The 24,219-nt window shown below is 33.8% G+C and overlaps 1 protein-coding gene and 1 non-coding gene across 2 annotated transcripts; one reads left to right on the top strand and one right to left on the bottom strand.

Annotated features, from left to right (window-relative positions):
• Positions 1-6,703: 6,703 nt before the first annotated feature.
• On the bottom strand, positions 6,704-6,775 carry Smp_tRNA_00357_Pseudo_TGA.1.1. Its single transcript has one exon. It is a non-coding gene (tRNA).
• Positions 6,776-15,012: 8,237 nt separating this feature from the next.
• Smp_198050 (filamin-related) lies at positions 15,013-23,073 on the top strand (the record flags this gene model as incomplete). Its single annotated transcript, XM_018796477.1, has 8 exons — positions 15,013-15,364; positions 15,402-15,517; positions 16,155-16,545; positions 17,670-17,788; positions 18,321-18,564; positions 19,629-19,832; positions 21,092-21,232; positions 22,913-23,073. The coding sequence occupies 8 exons, from the start codon at positions 15,013-15,015 to the stop codon at positions 23,071-23,073; spliced, it is 1,728 nt and encodes a 575-aa protein (XP_018651615.1).
• Positions 23,074-24,219: the final 1,146 nt, after the last annotated feature.

Genomic DNA, 24,219 nt, shown 5'->3' on the forward strand with positions numbered 1-24,219 from the left:
CATGTTTGTATAAGGATTTCTGCTTTTATAAACTGACTTGAATGGCATGAGAATAAGGCTGATAAAGTTACGAAAAGAATTCTTAAAATGACTATGGTAGACAATTTTGGATAAAAGTTGAAAAATTATCCCAAGCACACAGAACACAAATTATGGAGTGACACTTTAATGGCTCAATATTCTGGTGTACAAATTATTTAATTATTAGATTTTACAAGGGAAGTTGTGTTTTTTTTTCCAAATAAATAAGTTTAAACTAATTCATTCGATTAATAAGGTCGGATAATAACTGTCAGTGAAAGCTTAGGATAAGCGTTTCATATTGTCTGGAACTGATAAAAATGTCATACTTACTGCTAGCTACTACCTAACTTTGGTAAATATTTGTGATTCAAATGTTAGTATCAAGAGAACTAGTTCAGGACCCACATATACCAGTTGAAACTGATCATTTCTAGTGCTTTATATCTAAACAGGGAAAATTATAAACTCTCACAGATACAATTTCTCTTCATTTATTTAACTTTTCTTATATTGTGTTTCCCCTTTCACTGCATTTTATTCCATAGTTTAGGCTATCATTTGATAACAGTTTTATCATAATAGAAGAGTACAGTCGAAAGAGAAACAATTTTAACTCTAGAGAAACACAAAACGTTACCTTCACAATTCCTGATATTTTAATTTATCAATACAGCTTATTTCTGTCAAACAAAATATAGGTCAATCAGAAATTTTAGTACCCATGATGAAAATAACTCAGTCAGTACTTGTGTTATTGAAGTTGTGTGATGATTAGCAATTGAATCCAAGATAAACGTTTCGTTTTATTTCAAACTAGTCAGCATGATATATCTGCATTCTAGTGCTGATGTTCATAATGGAAAACAAGAACTTAGTACCTTTCACTTAAAACGTCAACGTGTTATAGCATACAAATCTTTATAAATAAGTTTCATATTCGTTGCGCAAGTTAGTGGCTTTCTGGATTCTGTATCTTAGTGAGGTTTGAGTTAATAGGAACTGGGTTTGAATCTCGGTTTGAACAACACCACTGAGATACAGTAATGTCCAAATAATTATGAACCTCTATCCATTTTTTATTGATAGTCTAGGATCAATTGGCAATAGTGAGTCATTGGAGACTGATTAACTGCAGACCATAGCATTGACAATGTGAAAAAAACTAATCTTTACAAATATATTTGTAGCATATCTCCCTATTTGTTTATTTTTACTTACCTACTTACTTATTTTCGGTAGTATAATATTTACTTTAACTGTTGTATTAAATCGTGTGACTCTATGATGATGAAAAAGACAATCATAAATGTTTACATTGATGTATGTATATATGACGGTATGTATTTTTGCCTGGCTTTTTTTCTGTCATTCTGATCTACATATTGGAAGTGCATTATTCTTTTCTTAGTTTTTTCTAAAGTACCATTTATATTCCCAGCAAAAAAAAAACACCAAATACATATTCGAATTGAACTTACATTGTTTACTCTTTCATTGATGAATCGGCATGTGAAAAGGATAACTAGAAAATATCATTATGTAGCTACACTGTTTCAAACTTTCAATGTTCAGGGTGAACAAAATTTATCTCATTCGTATATGAATGTTTATATATCCATATACAAGAGACAGTAATTACATTTTCAGTTTTCTTTCTCACCATTTGTTTTCCCAGTACTTTGTTGTCACTGTTTTGGTTCTAACATTTCATTTCCTTCTAGTGTTTGTCTTGATATGAGGGTTTTAAAATGTTTTTACCGAAGTAAAATAATGCAAAATCCACATAACATGGAATAATATAACCTCATAAGTTTTACAATTACAAATGTTGAAACCGTATACATTTTTTGTAGGTGGTACTCGAGAAAATAAAGGAATACTGTTTTGTCCTAGTATAAGACGATTCAATAATGATTATCCACGAGATATCCATAAGGTATTTCCTGGAGTTTAGTGAGAAGCAGTAACCAGTGGATTTCAACCAGGTCTGTTGAAAGATGTCAACTCACTGAAGACATTGGTGAAATGGTTGCTCAATTTCGTGGATTGTTTGAAGTTAGACATTAACACCGTTGGATGCCGGCCAGCTCAGTGGTCTGATGGTTAAGCGCTCGAGCGTAAAACTGATAGGTCCCAGGTTAGAATCTCGTGAGACGGGATCGTGGATGCCCATAGCTGAGGAGTCCCACAATGGGACGAAACGGCTGTCCAATGCTTCCATGTTTTCAATAATGTTCTAGCTTCAATTGATTCATGATCTCAACTTTATAAAATTACTAAAATCTACACAAAACTATCTTCTGATATCCACGATAATATGAGAATTATTTTAAATGATCTATCATTTCTCTAAACAATGATACTATTTGAAACAAGAAATAATAGTACACTTTTATGAATAGTTTAAGAAAAAAAACTCAGAATCATATGATTTTCTACTGAAGTAATAAACCACTGAACGTTATCTTTATGTGAATTTAGAAATAACATTACGAAAAGTACAATCTTTTTCATTGAGCTATCATTGTTTAGTCTCAGAAACTGACTAGAAATTTTACACTGACCTTAATAATCTCATATTTCTTTTCTTTTCTCTCACGTCTGTCAAATATTCAGCATCATTATTATTAACTAACCGATCTGAACTGTTCACTTATGATTGATGATCGGTAGTTAGCATATGAGTAATATTTGAGGTACAATGGGTTATTTTGAACCTTTGCTAACTGCATTCTCCTGGCAATGAGTTAGTTTATCTGTAAAAAAATGTAATATTTCTATATTCAATAACCATTATCAGCAAAAATGGATGGTAACTAGCAGTGAAATTCAGAACGTGCGTTTCGTCCTATTTAGGACTAGTCGCCTGGATACACCTGCATCGATGGGAGGATTCAAACAAACAATAGAAAATGACAATAATCATTGTCTTTGAATATTTTCAAGTAACTGGATTCATACAAAACTGAAATAATATACCATATAATAAAAAACTTTTATCCTATACTCATTAGTACTAATGATATTTTCTGAAAACTAAATAAATCGAAATAGCCATTTGTTTTCCAGCATGTTATCGTACGATCATTTTAGATGATTATGAAAAGATCTGAAATGGGTTTTATGGAGATTTCAGTATTTTCATACTTGAAATCATAAGTCAATTGAAACTAGACCACCAGGGAAAACTTGGAAGCACTGGAAGGCCGTTTCGTCTTATTATGGGACTATTCAACTGTGTGCATTCACGATCCCGCCTAGCGAGATTCGAACTCAGGACTTATCAGTCTCGCGCCAGAGCACTTAACCACTACACCACTGAGCCGGCATCTAGTGGTGTTAATGTCTAACTTTAACTAATCCATGAAGTTGAGCAACCATTCATCAATTGTCTTCAGTGAGTTGATATCTCACAACATCGTGGATGCGCACTACTGAGGAGTCCCATAATAGGACGAAATGGCCGTCTAATGCTTCCACATTTTCCATGGTGGACTAGCTTTGATTGACTCATGATTTCAACTATGAAGATTATGAAAAGGTCTAATTTGGTATACAATCAAATAAATTCACTCGTAAATCCCACAATGAATAACAACCCTTCCTTAAAGTTTTAGATACACCTTGTTGATGAATGCCAACTACCATACGATTCATGTCATGACTTGTTTTATTAATTACCTTAAACCATCTATTCATTAAACATAATTCCATGTTTTCAATTACAAATATTTCATTAAGTTATCCATCATGTAATGTAAACTACCTGATGACAATATATACATAGATAGATGTAACAGTCCTTATAGTAAAAAGTATTACATCATTTCATTGCAATGTATGGTATTACTTTCATTGTTTATATTTTATTGTGTCATTTAATTTATTGATTTGTACAAACGGAGTAACCTTGAGTACCTTCATTTTTTTTGTAAAAGAAAAAAAACAGCATTGCAATGAAAACTATGTATATTACTGAAAATGAAATATGTATAGTTTAATAACATACCATAATATATAGATAGTACTGTCACCTAAATGTAATATCAACAATAAGATAGAATATTGTTGACAAATATAAATCAGTAGTTCATATAGAAATCAGTAGAGTTTATTAACATTTCTGAATCCCATACGCTGTTGATACTCCAGTGAAAAACACTAACAAACAAACAAACAAAACGTGTTCAGTAACCTTTTTAAAAATGAACTTGGAAGTATGAGGTGTTTTTTGGTTTGTTTGTTGCCTTATTTTAAACAAAATAATTTCAAAAGAGGTTTTATGGAGATTTCAGTATTTTCATAGTTGAAATCATGAGTTAATTGAAGCTAGACCAGCAAGGAAAACTTGGAAGTATTGGACGGCTGTTTCGTCCTATTGTGGGACTTCTCAGCAGTGAGCATCCACGATCTCGCCTCACGAGATTCGAACCCAGGACCTACCAGTATCGTGCAAGAGCATTTAACCGAAAAATTCACATAATCTTAAATCATCAATGTGAATAAATTTAGTACTCTAATCAGTTTTCAATAGTAAGTTGTAATAAGCAAAGATGGATAGGGGGTAGCAGTGGAATAAAGGATGCGCGTTTCGTCCTATTTGGGACTCATCAGCTGGATGTACCTTCATCTCAGAGTTGATGTTTACTCTGGGACTCGAGCTCAGTACCTTCCGCTTCAAACGTCTTCACGTCATCCACTCATCTACTGAGTCCTGATAGTCACTTGCTTGTGCAATCGAGTGAAGTTTAAATTCACTTAGTATAACATTCTACCTATTTGTAGTTTTTTTTTTTTTTGAAATAAGCATGTTTACAAGTATTACAAACTATTTTTGTTGATGTTTTGGGGGGGAAGTTGAATAGTTAGCGAAACAGTGGTTATATATATATATACATTTTTTTAAAAGAAAAACAAAACATAAATCTACAATTTGTTTAAACAAAACATAAATCTACAATTTGTTTAACACAGGAAACAGAATACTTTCCAAGGTAACACATAAGTTATTCGGTTATTTGACAATTAACTAAATCATAACCTAATCTAATAAGACAATGGAAGTGCTAAATATTTTGTTTTTGTTTTTGTTGCTACAATCCATTACAATTATGAAACTATCAATAATTTTGGTGTAGGTAATGACTAAGAATTTAAGGGGGAGAAGACGAAAAAACACATTCATTAACCATTCTTTAAACATATACATGTCATCATTATGATATACTTAAGGTTTATCTCTATGATGTAGAGATCAATCTATTTGATAAATTATTTGGCAATAGTAATGATACTTATAGATTCATAACTTTCACAGTTTGATACGAGGCTTTATTGATAATAAACTTTATATTATGTAATAATGATTACATAATAGTAAATTTTGATACTTTTTTTTAAGTTCATAATACCTAACTGATATTTTTCATAGATCAAAAATAGTTTTCAGAAGGGGTTTTGTGAAGATTTAGTATTTTCATAGTTGAAAACGTGAGTCGGCCGTCCAATGCTTCCAGGTTTTCCATGGTGGTCTAGCTTCAATTGACTCACGCTTTCAACTATGAAAGTACTAAATCTCCACAAAACCTCTTCTGATAATTAATATAATCCTATGCTCACTAGTGACTGACCGAGAAGTACATCCAGGAGTTCTAGTGAGAAGTAGTGACCATTGGAGTTCAAACCACGTCTATTGTCAGATAGGAACTCACTGAAGACAATTGGCGAACGGTCAGTCAAATAAATAAAGGAAAAAGCTAGTTATCAAAACATGACTGTATTTATTTAAAAGATTAAAGTGAACAAATGTTTTTCTAGAAGGGGGTTTTGTGGAGATTTTAGTAATTTTATATATAGTTGAAATCATCGTAGATTAGTTGAAGTTAGACATTAACACCGTTAGATGCCAGCTCAGTGGTCTAGTGTTTAAGCACTTGCGCGCGAGACCGATAGATCCTGAGTTCGAATCCCGCGAGGCGGGATCGTAAATGCGCACTGCTGAGGAGTTCCAAACTAGGACGGAATGGTTTTCCATAGTGGTCTAGCTTCAATTGGCTCATGATCTCAACTATATATAAAATGATTACAATGATTACAAAATAACATTGTTGAAGCTATTGGGATCCATGTTCACGAACTAACCTTTGCATTTAAAGAAAGCCTTTACAATTTCTTTCTCTCTATCTTGGATATCGATATTAAAGATAGTTTTAGTGGAACTTTGATGAATCACCTACTATAGAAAAATTATTCATACGCCTTCACAAATCCTTCTAATTTGTATTTTTTTACACATTCCGTCCCTTGATTCTTACATAGCTACTATAAAACTGACCTTTCATCATAATACTGTGCTAATTAATTTTCAATATTATGTAACCTAGCAACTGTCTGGTTTATTTTTCATTCTTTCAATTATTCAGTATTATTTTAGAATCATAGTGAAACTATATGATTAATTACGTAACCCAATTACTCAATGAGTATTACTTCATTGCGGCAAAACATATATATATATATATATCAGTGTAGGGTCATGGTGGAAAACTGATTAAAAAGAGAATTTTTCATAGTTGAAAGCGTGAGTCAATTGAAGCTAGACCACCATGGAAAACCTGGAAACACTGGACGGCCGTTTCGTCCTATTATGGGACTCCTCAGCAGTGCGCATCCACGAACCCGCTCTCGTGAGATTCGAACCCAGGACCTACCAGTCTCAAGCCGAAGCCCTTAACCGATAGACCACTGAGCTGGCATCCAAGGGTGTTAATGTCTAACTTCAAACAATCCACGAAATTGAGCAACCATTCACCAATCGTCTGCAGTGAGTTCCTATCTCACAACAGACGTGGTTTTGAACTCCACTGGTCACTGCTTCTCACTAGAGCTCCTAGAATTCTTGACTCTGTTCCTCTTCTAATTAAATGTCAAAATAGGAATTTTTCACCATATCTTTTAAAACATACAACATGGTCTATATAATCATGACACTTTCTCTGGAACTAGACTTTTTATAGACAATGAGGAGTGTTAAGATACTTACATAACGGAGAATATGGTCTATATAATTGGGAATTTTAGGTAACGATGGACAGTAATATACTGGTTGACTCCCTTGTATTCTTTAATTTTCAAACTGTATCTTTTGCAGACCCTAGAATAATTAAACACTGTAATCATCACATAGACAAAACGCTCTGATCAACTGCAATGAGAATAAATATAAATAAGTTTTTTCATTGTCAAAACTGTAGAACTAACGATCGTAGCAGTACATTATTATTTTGGTTTGTCTGTAAAACCAAAGCATATCTCGTTTATTTGTTTACTAACTAATATGATACATTAGAGTACTAAATAAAAGTTTGAAATTTATTTTAACAGTTGAATTCATGAGTCGATCTAACCTTGACCATGATTGAAAACCTGAAAGCACTAGACGTCCATTTCGTCCGAGAACGGATTTCTAAAAAAGTGCACACCCACGATCTCTCACATGGGACTCGAACTCAGGGCCGGGGTCGTGGATAAGCAGTGCCGAAGAGTCCCATACTAAGACAAAATGGCAGTACAATGCTTCCAGGTTTTCCATGGTTGTCTAGCTCAGATCAACTCATAGATTCAACCATTAAAATTACTACAATCTCCACAAACCCCTATTCTGAAATATATTTATTTTTGTATAAGACTAGAATTCAATAATCACTTGACATCAATCAGAAATGATTAATTTTGCAATACTGTGTTGTAAATTATCCGTGGATTCTGTAATGTGCAAATCATGAATGTAATATACAATGAAAAGGCTCCAAATAAGTGCAAGAATCTAGTTATTAAGTCAACTTGTTTTTTCAAATATTTACTTCAAACTACATTGTAATCAACTCTCTAATATAAGTGTACAAATTCATAGAATATAATTCATTTATTCTGTTTCAAGGCTCCCCATATATCTTTCATATATCTTCCTCAACTTTAATAACTGAATTACATTAAGTTTTTAATTCACATCATGTCTCTGGAACTAGACTTTTTATAGATAATGAGAAGCGTTAAGATACTTACATAACGGAGACTATCTATAGCTTAACATCAGGAACTTGAAGATATTGTGTTCTCTTAGATGAATTGACTAACTATAAAGCTGTCATTACCTTTCCCAATAACATCATCAGCACATGTTTCAAAAAGAATTAGACTGTTGAAATTTTGTTCACAGTTGACTAACAACTTATTCTAAGATAGTGGTTGGAGTTAATCAACAGGGACCGAATCTGTCAGGGAGCATCATTTCCTTCAAGATTACAGTTACACCATACTGACGAGTGTCAAATAACACGAAACCTAGGTCAAGGATTTCCTGTTCGCTACCTCCAACCACCATCTTATCTCAACATAGTACACACAATGTCGAGTCACTTAGACTAATGGTTACATTGCAACTTGGTCGATAGGATTCTATCTGCACTAACAAGGACTTGACATATCTGAAGACAATAAGAGTTTATTTTAGCTAATCTTATGCTTTTCTTCATTTTGTAAATCATTATTTATTAAATAAAAATAATATATATTTGTAATATCCCAATGAGTAGAAAAATGAAACTTTCTAACGTTTCGTAACTCAGTGTAAGCCACTTCTTCAGAGAATAAATCATTCATTAAATTATTCATTAGTTCTATTAAATACAAAAAAGAAACATCATGCTTATTTCATTGTTAGATTATGTTTTATTAATTAAGTTTATTTGCATTGGTCTTACAAGATACTAAAAAATGTGATCTTCAAATGTATCCTACCAAGAACAAATTCAATAATTACATATATATCTATATTACGTAATAAACGACCAAATGGATGTAATTAATTAGTTTTTCTTTCTTATTTTTGTTTAATTAACATAATCCGCCAATTTTAATTGAATTAATAAAGTTCACTAGGGAATTTCGCCAAAATTTTCTTTTATTCTAAAATCACTTTCTTTTTCTTCATGTATCTTTCTTATTTCTATCATCATTTGGATTGGTGATTTAGGCAGCCATATGAATCAGTAATAATAATTTAAAAGTTAATACATAGAATCTTTAAAATGTAAACTTGTCATTAAAGATAGATAAATCATTTAGATGTTAGAAACTAGTAAGCGGTTGATTACAAATGACTACAAGGCTACAAATATACTTTTTTATATTTTAATCGAATCTCCACTTTATGAATGAACCTGGAAGCACTGAACGGTCGTTTTGTCCTATTGTGGGACTCCATAGCAGTGCGTATCCACAGTCAGGCCTCGCGAGATTCGAACGTAGGACCTTCGGTCTCGCGCGCGAACGCTTAACCTCTAGATCACTGAGCCAGCGTCTAGTGGTGTTAATGTCTAACTTCAACCAATCTACGAAATTGCACCACCGTCCACCATTGTCTTCAGTGAGTGACCATCTCACAACGGACACAGTTGAACTCCACTGGTAATAGTTTCTCACTAGAACTCCAAGAAATACCTCTTGAAGTCAGTCACTATCGTACCCATTATCATTATTCTTAGAAAGGGAGTTTTGTTGAGATTGTAGTAATTTATTAGTTGAACTCATCAGTCAATCTAAGCTAGACCACCACCGGTAGCCCTGGGTTCGAATCTTGAGAGAGGGATTGTGGATGCACACTGCTAATGAGTCCCATGCTAGAAAAAAACGGTCGTCCAATGCTTCAAGGTTTTCACTAATGGTCTATGTTATATTGACTCTTGAATTCAATTATTAAAATACTACAATTTCCACAAAACCCCCTTTTTAAAATATATTCTTGTTATATTCCAATGAATAGAAAAATTGTATATCTAACTTTTCATCTAAACCTGTGTTAATTTAATGTCGGTTATTTATTTACTCTGAAGAATCGACCTACATTAAGTCACGAAACGTCAGAAATATAATTTTTCTACTCATTGGGATATAAAAACAAAAAAAATATATTTATTATGAACTCTCTACTCAATTTATTTGAAACTATTAAGGTCGACCTAGGTATGGATACCAATAATGATGAATGTTATTCAAATAGAAAAAGCAAATCTAGTTTTCATAAATTCAGGTAAAAAAAACTTAATGTACAATTATCATTAAAGTAGTCTGTGAATTTCGATAGTAATTCATTTAATAATACTGAGGAGTCTCACAATAGGACGAAACAGCCGTCCAGTGCTTCCATGTTTTCCTTGGTGGTCTAGCTTCAAATAACTCATGATTTCAACTATATATAAAATAATACAGATTTAGTTAAATTGCTATAGTTGACTAGAACATTTAATGACCATTGGTGATATGAGTCACATTTTGCGAAAACAATACACTAAGTACTGTATAATCAGGCATATTTTGTTGTTGTTTTTTTCTCTCAAAATGGAGAGCGATTTCATTACTGTCAACTAATTATCATCATCTGAAACAACTTGAGGCAGATAATCGTTTTGTTTTTTTTTTGGCAAAAAACGGATAAAATCTCTTTAAGGAAATTCCTCGACTGTTTAAGTGTCCACTATTAAACGATGTTCTATCACTTACCATGAATAGTTCTTAAAGTAGTCTCATTTTTACTATGAATGGTTACTTCATTTAATCGTTTTTATTAACCACTTATGTTGCATAATAGTACTAAAACAGAACTAATGTAAAAATAAAAAAATTCATGATATAGCTACTTACAATATGGGTACTTATTAACTAAGAAAGTCTTTTAAGTATATTGTGTACAATAGTTGGTATTAATCGAATAAAATCCCCGTCTATTAATTCAGTAGGTATAAACTATACACTTTGAACTATTACGCAACCTTCTTTAAATGTTTTAAGTCTCAGATTACCTCATAAAGCTACTTTTATGAATATTTTGACCGTGTTCATTCTTCAGGTTACATAAAATTACATATGACATACAGTATATTGCAAATATGTGTTCATACATCTAAATTATACAGTGCCTAATCACCTTTAATGAACATGATATTCATGATGAAAAACTTACAAGTCCAAATAGACGGAGTTGGTTTAGGCAAAATGCACCAGTATCCCGAAGTGAAAATATCGTGAGTTAGACACTAGAAAAACGTACATTACCTTGGGTCTTCATCACTTTAATTTCTTGACAATTTTAGTATGTGGTGAGAGTCTTAAGAATCCTATTAATTTAAGTTATGAACTGCTTAACAGCTGAAATGTGATAGAACAGTTTAGGAAAGCTATTGTTTCAAAAAATTATAAGAGGTAGATTTGTTTTCAGAGAATAGCACTCCGTGATTGACTGGTGTAACACAGCTCTAGAACGCGAAATCGGTTACTAATCGATATCCATTCTCCATGAAACATCCTTGAAAAATCATTAAAAGTCTACTAACTTACGTAGCTATGCAGCCTTTATTCATTTTATGTTGACACTTAGTCACGCACACCTTCACTATTGTCAGAATCTAAGGATTCTTCAAAAGGTGATTCGGATGTGACATAATAACAAATAATCTTCAGATGAAAAATAAGGTTACTGTAAAGTAAAATTATCAGAAGAACATTGGAAGAAGGTTACAAGTGTAGACTGCATAAAAATCTCTTCACATGTACCTCTTGGTTCAAATCGAAGAAGATTATATTTTAAAGGCTATAAAAGCTGAGCTTCCATTTCCAGAAACTTTCTTTGGCAAGTAGTTGAAAAAGTGACAAATTATCCTATGGAAATTCTCAGGTGAACTCTATTTAGTATTCCATTATAAGGTAAGGCTCACTTGTCTTCCACATCAACGCAAATGAATTCAGATTCGAAATACAGAATACTGAAATCTACATATGGACATCAAGCCATATATTTAAATACTAACATCAATTTGACGCTAACCACAACGAACTGATTATAGAGGTCAGTGCTCCTTATATCAACCTAGACAAAAGATGTTCCTACTGATCCGTTTATCCAATTTAGGAAGCTACGTTTCTAGAAATTGCTATTGAATTCTTTGTATACAGTCGTGGACACAATGTTTAAACAAGAAATTAGGACACAAGTAGTATGAAAACGTGTTTTTGTGAATCGTGTACCTGTAAAAATTGAAACTGGTGTAGTGATAAATGAAGTAAAGTAAGAATCAGTATGGAAGGCTAGATTGGATAAGAAAAGTAATAAATAGGCAGTCACTCGTAGTCTGCCTCACGGATGTAGGTATAAAGATTAAATAGATATTATGAATCTTTGTCATGTTATTCAATTAGTAGTCTTAATCTACAGTAACTGGCTGGAATGATGTGACTGTTCAACTTAAAAGATCTGATGTGGAAGTCATACCATCAAACGATTTTTTAGACTGACATTCTTTAACTGATGGTCAGTCTAGGCTGTTACTTCGGTACTTTTAGGTGATATGAAGAATTTTGCCGGTGAAATGATCTATTGAATAGAATAGATCAACAACAACTAATAAACATAAGCTAGAAATTCTCTTCCAATAAAACCGGAAGCGCATCATGAGCTTTATGGCCTTATAGTGTGAAAGTTTGTGAAAGAGGGAGACAGTGAAAATTACAAGGCCTTTTCTGCATAGGCTGAATCAAATCGTTTTCTTAAAATAACTACTCCTGTAGTTCTTGCTAATATTCAAAACCTCTCACAAGAGTAGTTGTCGGTTCTTCGTTGAGCCTCAAGAGCAGGAAAAATGTGCCATAGTTGAATGTCGGACCGCCACATCTAGCTCATTTCATAATTATTTCGAGTATCTTTGGAGCTCACACTGGTGCTACTCACATGCAGTGACTCTCCTTAAATGAAGTAAGTGTTTGATTGAGCACTTAAGGCAATTCCTCTGAAGCTATGGTTTTCTGTTGAGGCTAATTAAAACGGCTTTGTGAATAGTTCATTTTATATTTACGATAATCACCGGCTTATAACGATATCCATCCTGGAGTTTTTAAAGTATGATCCAGATACCCTCTAATTATGAGGTAGATCATTTTACTGTAACAAAGGGAAAGTATTTTTCCACAGTGCATAGTCAGTGACCATGTCAATAACCATACATCACATCTTAGTTTGTTCTTGGTAATTTTAGTCCAAGAAGCAGAGATCTGAGCAAATGTGAGAATTATAAGAGCATTAGTTTGTTATAAGTACCAGGAAAAGTTTTCAACTGAGTGCTGCTGAATCGGATGAAAGACGCAGTAGACGCCGAACTTCGGGATCATCAGGCTGGATTCCGTAAGGATCGGTCGTGCACAGACCAGATTGCGACACTACGGATCATCGTTGAACAATCAGTTGAGTGGAACTCATCACTATACGTCAACTTCATTGACTATGAGAAGGCGTTTGACAGCGTGGACAGGTGAACATTATGGAAACTTCTTCGACACTATGGAGTTCCTGAAAAGATTGTCAAAAATATCCAGAACTCATATAACGGACTACAGTGCAAAGTGGTGCATGGAGAACAGCTGACAGATGTATTTCCAGTAGGAACCAGTGTCAGACAAGGCTGTCTACTCTCTCCCTTCCTCTTTCTTCTGGTGATTGACTGGATTATGAAGACTTCGACATCTGAGGCTAAACACGGAATACAATGGACATCTCTGAATCAATTAGACGATTCGGACTCCACAGATGACCTAGCCCTCCTATCTCATACACACGAACAAATGCAGACGAAGACAGCAAACGTAGCAGCAGCCTCTACATCAATAGGCCTCAACATACACAAAGGAAAAAGCAAGATTCTCAAGTATAACATGGAGAGCACCAACTCAATCACACTTGATGGCGAAACTCTGGAAGAGCTGGAGTCTCTCACGTACCTAAGAAGCATCGTTGATAAACAAGGAGGACCGGATGCAGACGTACAGGTGAGGATTGGCATTGCAAGGGCACCATCTCTACAACTGAAGAACATAGGGGACTCAAAACAACTGTCAACTAACTTCAAATTGAGAATCTTGAATACGAACGTCAAGATAGTCCTACTGTACAGAGCTGAAATGTGGAGAACTACATCCATCGTCAAGAAGGTACAAGTATTTATAAACAGTTGTTTACGCAAAATACTCAACATTCACTGGCCGGATACCGTCAGTAACAGCGTTTTATGGGAGAGAACAAACCAGCTTCCAGCTGAAGAGGATATTAGGAAGAGACGTTGGAAGTGGATAAGTCATACATTAAGGAAACCACCAATGTACATTACAAGGCAAGCCTTAACTTGGAATCCGGAAGGGAAGCGGAAAAGAGGAAGGCCAAAGAACACATTACGCCAGGAAATAGAAGCAGATATGGAAAGGATGAATAGCAACTGGAAAGGACTGGAAAGGATTGCCCAGGACAGAGTTGGAGGGCGAATACTGGTGAGCGGCCTATGCTCCTCGACGAGGGGTAACAGGCGTAAGTAAGCAGTAGTTTACAGGGAGGCAAACGAGTTTTGATTTACCCTGTCTTACCCAACTGACTCTCCTGCTTCCGAACATCTGGACGTTTTTCTAGTGTTTCGTAAACCATGTCCATCACCAGTACAAAAATCCAGGAATAAGTCACTATAGCTTCGGCAGAGACGGACTGATTTCAGGAAGCTGTCAGTCAAATTCGTTGTCAACTAGGAAACAGCTACATACTGTTCCTATCCATACTGAAACAACACAAACTAGATACCAATGTGTAGGCTTCTTGACTCTCAATCACGATATGTTAAAAACCCTACTCCCAATCTGCATTCCTTATCTCGACCTGCGTAGATCGTTTGTCTTTATAAGATTCATTAACTCGGTGATCTAAACTTTCAGTCCTGACTATCAGTTTAGCTTGAAACAGGTTAAAAAAGTAAGACGATGCGAAATATAACTCGAGCGATGCAAAACAATTGTGAAACTCACTACTTTTTATTTCATGTTTGATTTTGTTTAATCGTTCCCACTACTGCTTTACATAGGTTAATTGTCTTGGAGCTGCCGCTAGTTTGACCAATCAGAATAATGGATCACGATGAAGATATCAGTGATAGAGAGTGCGGTCTTGTTGAATCAGATGAAGAAACTCGGATGGCTGAAAAGGAATTGGCTGAGGATGCACAATGGAAAATATTCCAGAAAAACACTTTCACACGTTGGGCGAATGAACATTTGAAAAAAACTGATTTTCTTATTGAGGATTTAGAGACTGATTTGAGTGACGGTCTTCGTTTAGTTGCTCTTGTCGAAGTCTTATCAGGACACAAGTTTCGACACGTTAACAAAAAACCAACGTTCAGAACTCAAAAGCTTGAAAATGTAACTACTGTCTTAAGATATCTTGAAGAGACTGAAGGCTTGCGCCTCATCAGTATAGGTATCTATGAAAATAAACCTTTTAACCAGTATTTCAGACAGCAGCCATATTGTTGATTGCAACTTAAAACTCATACTTGGTTTGATCTGGACCCTTATTTTACATTACTCTATATCTGTACCTCTGATAGCGGATGAAGAAAACGTTCTCCAAGTAAGTGTTAAATCTGTTCTTATTAATCTTACGTTTTCGGCCGGTACATTTCTAAGTACAAAATACCTATTGTTGTATGAAGTATTCATTAACACTTTTGTCCGCAATCTGTATATGACCAAATTACATTTTATTACTTATTTTATCTAACTTCCAGTAGAATAACGACTTTTGGAACCGTTCACTGTTTGGCTACACCCATCAGTATCTTAAAATGTGTTATAGTAGCTTTGTGACGTTAATATTCTAACTAGTAAATACCCTAGGCAATCGTTATTTTTCCGTTCCTAACCACTGGGATCTTTGTCGATCAAATAAGTTGGTATTTGTTGTTCTCTTTGTCTTCAGTGGCAATTTGTCAAATCGACCGAATGATCGATAATGTAGCCCTAATTGTTTGGATATTTGGGGTCTAACTATCTGTGGAAGTGAATTTTTAGTTAAGTATCTTGTTTGGTTATTTAAGTGTCCTTATAGTGTATCTCGAACCTAGCTATTAAATTCAGATGTTTAAATCTCAGTTTGCTGGTGACAAGTGGTCAGTATTCAGGCAGTCATGATGGAATTTTCATTTATTGATTGTGATACAACATGATTCAAGCCGTATTTAGATAAATTGTCCTTGATTTGTTAGCAGGATGATAGAAACCAAACTCAAGGTCCTAAACAGCGTTTGCTCAGTTGGGTCAAACAGAAATTGCCAATGATCCCAATTCGAAATTTTACTACAGATTGGAATGATGGTGTAGCTATTGGAGCCCTCGTTGATGCTTGTGCTCCTGGACTTTGTCCGGATTGGACTCATTGGGATCATCAAAATCCCTTGCGTAATGCTACAGAAGCTATGACAGCTGCAGATGACTGGTTATCTATCCCCCAGTTAATTCGGCCTGAAGAAATGATCGATCCTAATGTTGATGAAAAGTCGATGATGACTTATATTAGCCAGTTTCCCAATTCTTGTTTAAAAGAGGGTGCACCACTGCGAGCTAAACTGAATCCTTCGAAAGTACGCGCGTATGGTCCAGGTAAGTTTGGTTCATCTTAATAAACCCGAATTATACTTGTCCATATTATGTAATTCCAGACTTCATTAAACTACAAGTTGCCGTTAGTGGTTGTTTTACGAGTTATACGTAACTCATAAGTACTTGGTATTTTTTAATTCTTCCATTCAATGTACTTTTATACTAAGTCGAATATTCCGAGTTATCTAAACAGAAGTCCCCAGTTGTCTTTGTTTGACAGCATATTCATACACATATTGTAGTCTAAACAAGCAATATTAGTTCAAGCTGTCACCAACTTTTGTAAGCACAGACCCAAAGCACAAACTGGTTTAGTATTCAATAATTGACTTCTATAGAAGAAATATCTCATTTATCTACTATATATTCTTTTCGCAATAACGTTTTCTGAATGATTTTGTGATTTCACACAATACCTACATTAGACCATAGTGTTGGTCTCCGTTGTGTTCCCTCAATACTTGTTATAAACCATATGGAAAATCAGGCGTGGTAAGTTCGGGTACCCAAAGCACTATGGAATTTACCATGTTTTATTTTGCACATAGTATCAGAAGGGGTTTTGTGGAGATTTAGTATTTTCCATAGTTGGAAGCGTGAGTCAATCGAAGCTAGACCACATAGTATTAAATAATACTTTAATGTCAGAGTTGTAAAGAAAAACTACTGTTAATGTTGTGATTTGTAAATATTTGATAATGACAAAACAGTAGCGTATAAAGTAATTCTCTGTGGCGGTTTTCATCGATCCTATAGTTTAGCTCTCAAGTCAACTTGCCTAAAAATAAAGAAACGTTCAAAGTCCGGTAGGAGTTTTAATCAATAACAAATTGTTCCCTGATTTGTTTAACTATTTATAAGTCTCCACTTATTGCATTAACTAAATTGTCGAATCATATGGCAATGAAAAGTTTGGTAATTTAAAATTTTAGAACATCTAAACTTTCGTAACCGATGTTGGTTGGAAGTTTAGTATAAACGGTGTGTTCGGCCACCAATTACTTCGCTATTGCTATCATAACCATCCCTAAAAGGAACGGCCGTGTTTCCCTCCCTTTCTTATCCCATTTTAACTCAAATTCCTTGTATCTTGAACTTTTTTGTACATTATTGTAACTGGCTAGGTTTGGATTCAAACGAAAATAGAATTGGTGTACCGGCTAAATTCTATGTAGAAACAGCTAATGCTGGCAGAGGTCAACTAGAAGTACTTGTAATTAATTGCAGAGGTGTTAGAGAAACAGTAAGTATTAGTAATTTTTATGTTTTACACTATACTTTTTCACTGTTATTGTGTTTAAGAAATCTGATAATTAGTTGATGATAGTTAAATGTCATAGTTTCGCCAATAATCCAAGAACATATTTATTTTATTCCTATACAATGAATATTTTCTTTACGTATAGTTCGTAGGCATTTCGTAACGAAACTAGTTAAGATAACTTTTATTCATTCTCGAAATCCGTTGCATTGTTATCGTGACATGCAACATTTTACAATATGAGTTGGTTAAGTATTTCGTTCTCGTAATTTTTAAAAATATGTAGTACTAAGTTTGACTAAAAGTTCGGTAAAATTCGAGTGGGCGTTACAAAATGTGGGTAGTTGTGAGTCATAACTCTAAAAGCTTTAAAAAAAATATTGTTCATCAATGACTAATAGTTAAAAACGAGAGTGAAGTTTAAACAAAACTTCTAAGCAAGCTCGAACTCTATAGAATAAGAAATAAAGAGTTTTTAGATAGGATAATTGTTTTTTTTTAAATTTTGTTTTAGTGTGAAGTGATTTTCGACAATGAAACAAATCAAACGTACTCTTGTGTGTATGAACCACGTTTAGAAGGTGAATATCGTATAGTTATAAAGTATGGTGGACATGAGATACCTAATTCACCTTTTCGTGTTAATGTCAAAGGAATACTTGTAGACCCAAGTAAAGTAACTGTAAGCGGTCCAGGACTACAAAATTCAGAACTTAATTGTGTTGGTCGACGTACTCATTTCAATGTACATACTCATAGTAAGTTTGTCTTTTGAATGGGTTATTACGTTCCTGTATACTATAAATGATACTATTCATTGAAGTTCTGTACTCCTTGAAAAATCAATGATGCCATTTTTTTAATTTTTGAATAAATTAAATATGCTAATAAATGCTAAGGTAAAGTTTGTACCGTTATTCAATAATTCGTCTATTTGAAAAAATATGAGAGTTGAACTGAAAGCCAATTCATCATTAAGAATAAAATTAGTTTGAAAATACTTCGTAACTTGCATGAAGTCCCTTTCAACCTTTTCAAACGCTTCAAAAGTGAAATCACTTAGTGCACAGTACTTATATTCAAAAAACGTAAAATATTGATTAAAGTAACTGACTGTTATAGTATTGTATTTAACTTAGTTTTATGTTGGTTTGAAACCGTTGGTGTGTGATTTTTCGCCATTTGCAGTCATTTATATCGGTTATTTGACGACTCATAACCGTGATTACTTAACTTCTACTAGTGACTTTGTTTGATACTGTGATTTTTAATCTGATTACTACGACCTATCTCACTAACCTCCTATCTCATCTTACAATACACGTTAAACTAAGTGGTCACTAATTTTTGCAATACTTGCCGTTTGGCAAGGATTCATAGTGTCATCAACCAATCTAACCCCTCTTCATATTGATACTTTTACGCGTGTACTGCCAAAATCAAACAGATTGCAATTACTAATGGAGAAGCTTTAGCATTTCAAAATGTGAGTGAACATTCAAATCCAGGTATTTGCTTGTCTCAGCGTGTTTGCCATTTTATTGTTTTTGGATGTACTGTAGCACTTAATTCCGAAATCTCAACTGATATCGTCAAATTTATTTGTCAATAACTAATATTTCCGTCTTTACAAGTTGGTTCAGTTAGTTATGAGATGTAAAGTTTGAATCACGAGACATTAGCAAACATTTACTAATTTCATATGTGCTTATACTTACTAATCAAAAATATTTGTCTGTAAAAAACAGGGTAATTTATTACGTACGATGGACCAACTATATGTTTTTACTATCTTCATACCTACACAACCTTACTGTTTTAGACGCTGGAAATGGAACAGTAGACTGTCAGATTGTTGATCCACACGGCAGGACTGATACTGTCAAACCACGTATTACTTGCCCCGGTGGTGATGCGTGTTTTGTTGTTGAATATACACCAAAAGAAGTTGGTGTCCATAAAGTATTTGTACAGTTTGCGGAGAAACAGATACCTAATTCACCATTTCAAGTTGAAATAGCACCTAGTAAGTTTTACATTGTGTTATTTATTATAGTGAAATTAAATATTTTGTTCATCTAAATTGGTTATCATTTAGAAGCTTAATTAAATCATTACATAGTTATTGTTTTATTCAGGAGAGTCTGGTAAAGGTAAGTTTTAATAGCATGCTACTTCCCTCATTTTACCTGGAGAAAACCAGTTTTCTTTTAATTTAAAGACTTCATATTGCGATATCGTTAAATATGGTACACTTCTCCTCACCTAATGTCATATGTATGCTTATAAGCCATTCAGAATTCATCCCTTTCTGATGTACTGTATTTGTTCGTAAGTAATCATATTGGTTGACTTTATTTGGTTGTTTCTCTTCACATTTTTCTTATCAAACTAATATTTTGATTTCACTATTCATTCATACTATAAAATTGTTTTTAAGCGTTGTATCTGCTCATATTTACGTTTCTTAAATAGAATTTGTAATGCCGAATTACAAATGACTAGTACTCATTATTGCATCTGGGCAAAATTGGTTCCCGAATTCAATACTTTATCGTTTTTGTTCTTGTTGTTAGAAGTTCTAGTTGATTCTTCATGAAAGTGATAATATTCATACTGTATATCTCATTTGATATATGTATATATATGCTATCATTTATTGTTAAAATTACATGTTTATGAAAATCCACACCGTTGAAATTGTACTGTTTTCTGATTGTGAATGGTTCTTGAGATCCGGTTCTACTTATATTTAGAATAATCAACTTCAATTGAACCTGAAACAATATTTCTAGTGAAGTCTATAATTTATCCATTTCTTTTTTGAAAATTTAAATTAGCTGCAGCAATTGCTGCTCTTTCAGCAGTTATACAAAATTCAACATTCAATCAAAGTGTCAAACAATCTATGCTTAATGAAGTGCCGGAAATAAAGAACACTTCAAAACAAAATGGTTTTCATGAAAATCCTGATGTTGATGATATGAAAGTAGAAAATGAAACTGTATCATCTGACTCTTTATTGATTAATTCATCTGAACGTAAAAATGAAAAGAAACAGCTAATTGATAATCCTGTCAAAGAAGAATCATTTATACACGAAATAATTGAAGGTGACATAAGAATAACTGCCTGCCTACTTGCATGTACATTATATTATATATGTGCATACATCTTACTGGAAATTAATGTTTCTATGCATGATACCTGTTCCATTTACATACAGTTTTATTGTTTTTGTATAAATAAGAAATTTAATAAATGCTAATTTCTCTTACATTTCAGAAGTTCATCCTGAATTAGCTTATGCTACTGGAAGAGGTATACAAGCTCGTGGTATACGTGTACAAGATCGAGTGAAATTTTCTGTTCATACTGAACGAGCTGGTGACCAAGCTCCACTTTCAGTTACAATGACTCGTGCAGGTACATGAGATACTAACTTTGGATTTTATTACTAAATTTTCTGATTACTTTCAACTATAATTACATTGTACGAAGTCGAGTTCAGTTTCAATTGCTTGAATATTATCAATTTACAAGCACTTGATACTTCATTTACATTGCATTTCACCACCTATCTAACGATACATTCATGTGTGAGACGTAGCAATACTACCCAGCTGCCCAAAAGAAAGTAGGTATTGTGGAACACAAATCTGCTACCTATTAGTTGAAAGTTGATCACCTTAGTCATTATTCCACTTCTGTAGTTAACTTCGTATTAGCCGTTAGATAACTTCATCGAACTTCATTTTAAACATACAATATTCAAATGGTAAATGATCAATAGTCCAATTATTATTTGTTTGTTTACAGTCCACAAAAATATAATTTACTTTACAAAACTGGTAAGTTTTTTATAGGTGATAGTAATAGTAGGCAGCTAGTGAATGAGTGGTCGGATTTCAGAGACAAAAAATGTTACTTCACATATTTTCAATGTGACTTAACTTTGCCCTTATGACCTAATATAAATAAATAAATAAATACATAGTAAGCCAACATCTATCTATAAGCTTGTTTTCAAAAAAATAACAATATGTGATTTTTGTTTAGTTTAGGTGAATGTTGAAAATAAAACAAAACCCAAATATAGTTCAGTAGATAGATTCTATTGTGTGCGTATTGTTAAAATACAAATATTGTAACTTACAAACAATGAAACATAATATGCTCTACCTACATGTTTCGGTTTCATATTATTATTAGTGTAGGTTTTGTGGAGATTAAAGAGTTTTCATAGACTTAAAATCATGAATTGATCCTAGTTAGACCATTATTGAACCCTGGAAGCGTTAAATGGCCGTTTCGTCCAAATGTGAGGCTCCCCAGGAATGCACACTCACTGCTCTGCATACGGCAATCGAACCCAGGACCTTAGTGTTCACACACAAACGCTTAACCTCAAGAGCAGTGAGACAGCGTCCAACAGTGTTCATGTTTCACTCCAATCAATTCATGATATTGCGCGACCATTTTTCTCCTGCGGTGGATAACTATCATGCCCTCTAACGATATTGCTCACTAGTGACTAGCTTCATATGGTTATTGTTTTCAATTTTTCATAATAATATGTAAAGAGGTATATAGTTTTATGCATGTTAGGAAAAAACGCTCTTCTTTGACTTAGGTGTACTTGTAAAGCAAGGAAATATGTCTGGAATCATATGATGGAATCAGTTGTGTCGATGATAATTTTATAGTTTATATCACTTATTGATCTTAGATAATCACTAGGAACCAGGAAGTATTGAACAGTTGTTTCATCCTAATGTCGGACTCTTCATCAGTACACATCCGTGATCCTACCGAATATCGAACCCAAGACCATCAGGTCATTAACCCACCATTCCGTGATATTCATGGCCAACCTCAACTATTGGTCACCAATAGTTTTCTATCAGTTGTATAGTGTAATGGAGTTATTCTGATCCTTAATTGGATTGATAAACCATGGTGCTCCTGTACTTCCAGGTTTTCCATGGTGGTATAGCTTCAATTGACTCACGCTTTCAAAATATAAAAATTTATGTTACACAATTTTACTGTCTCTCCATCCTGAATTCTCAATTTTTTTAAAAATTGTTTTCCTATAAACAAAAGATGGTCAAAATGAACCTGTGGAAATTCATCAGATTGATAAATTTTTATGGGATTGCTTCTATAGTCCACAGCGACCTGGGAAGTACATACTTAATGTACGATATGGCAATGGACATATTCAACATAGTCCTTTTACTGTAAGTAATACATCTGGTCAGTAAAAGTATGCTTCTTTTTGTATATTCCTCACCAAGAAATGATTTTTTCTCTTTAACCACACATTTGTTGATGTAAAGGGATAGCAAAAATATATATGCCCCACACAATAGGAAAACGAGATTGTGCAAAGGTACATGGAGGAAGGCTGGTACAATACAAAAAAACTATAATCTCGAAAAAAAATTAGTGGATGAGAGTAGTAAATGGTTGGATAGGCAGTTCAGATAAGAATAGTATGACTGAAAAGATCCTTTTAGTTATTGAAGGTTCTCTTGCTTTTATAAAGAAAGTAAAAGGAAATTACAACAGGACTGCCACTGGCTTCTATTCTGAGCCATTTTTGGTAACGTCTCAAGCGACTGAGTTGAAACTTCTCTAGGACCCTAACCAGGGAGTCGAGAAGCACCGACAGATAACTTTTATATACAGCTTTATTTCATACCACACTATGAATATCATAAACTAGCCACCTTCGCGTTTTCCAACCAATCCCAACGTCAGCAAATAATACACAATGTGGAATTCGCTGGGATGATATTCATAATGTGTCCAAGTATATAGGTACATGGGTTCGGCTGCCCATTGTTTATACTGATTACGTAAAGTCTATTAAGATGGGTCACTTATTTATCCAGTTCCAAAAACTAGTAATTCTCTCCATCACCAAATCCTCTCACTATTTACAGAAATCAATTTTGTGTGGTGTATGTTACTTATGGGGCCAGATATATATATGCAATATGTAGCAGTAACTGCAATGTTTGCCAGCAAAAGATTGAATTGAAAAGAACAAGAAAGGAAACAGAACAATAGGAATAACGGCTGAATTGTAAGATCCGTGAAGTATGTAAATGATAACTGAGGGAAGATGTGTAAATAATGTATTTAATGTATGGTTTTCACATCTTAGGAAGGCACTGTGTAGTTTTGCTTAAAACAATAAATTAGTTTTCCCCACCTGAGTTCTCTTTCACTACGATTGAACTTACTTTGAAAATAAGTATTTCATCATTATGTGTTTGATACATCTTATTTTAATGAAAGATTTGAAAATGTGGAATACACTCCCTACAAATTTGCTTTTCTCTTATTACTTCTCTACTAACTAGTAGTAAACCTCTAATGGAAATAATCTATTATCGTCGTGA

Source organism: Schistosoma mansoni, chromosome 4 (genome assembly GCF_000237925.1).
Source record: "Schistosoma mansoni strain Puerto Rico chromosome 4, complete genome".
Classification (NCBI taxonomy): domain Eukaryota; kingdom Metazoa; phylum Platyhelminthes; class Trematoda; order Strigeidida; family Schistosomatidae; genus Schistosoma; species Schistosoma mansoni.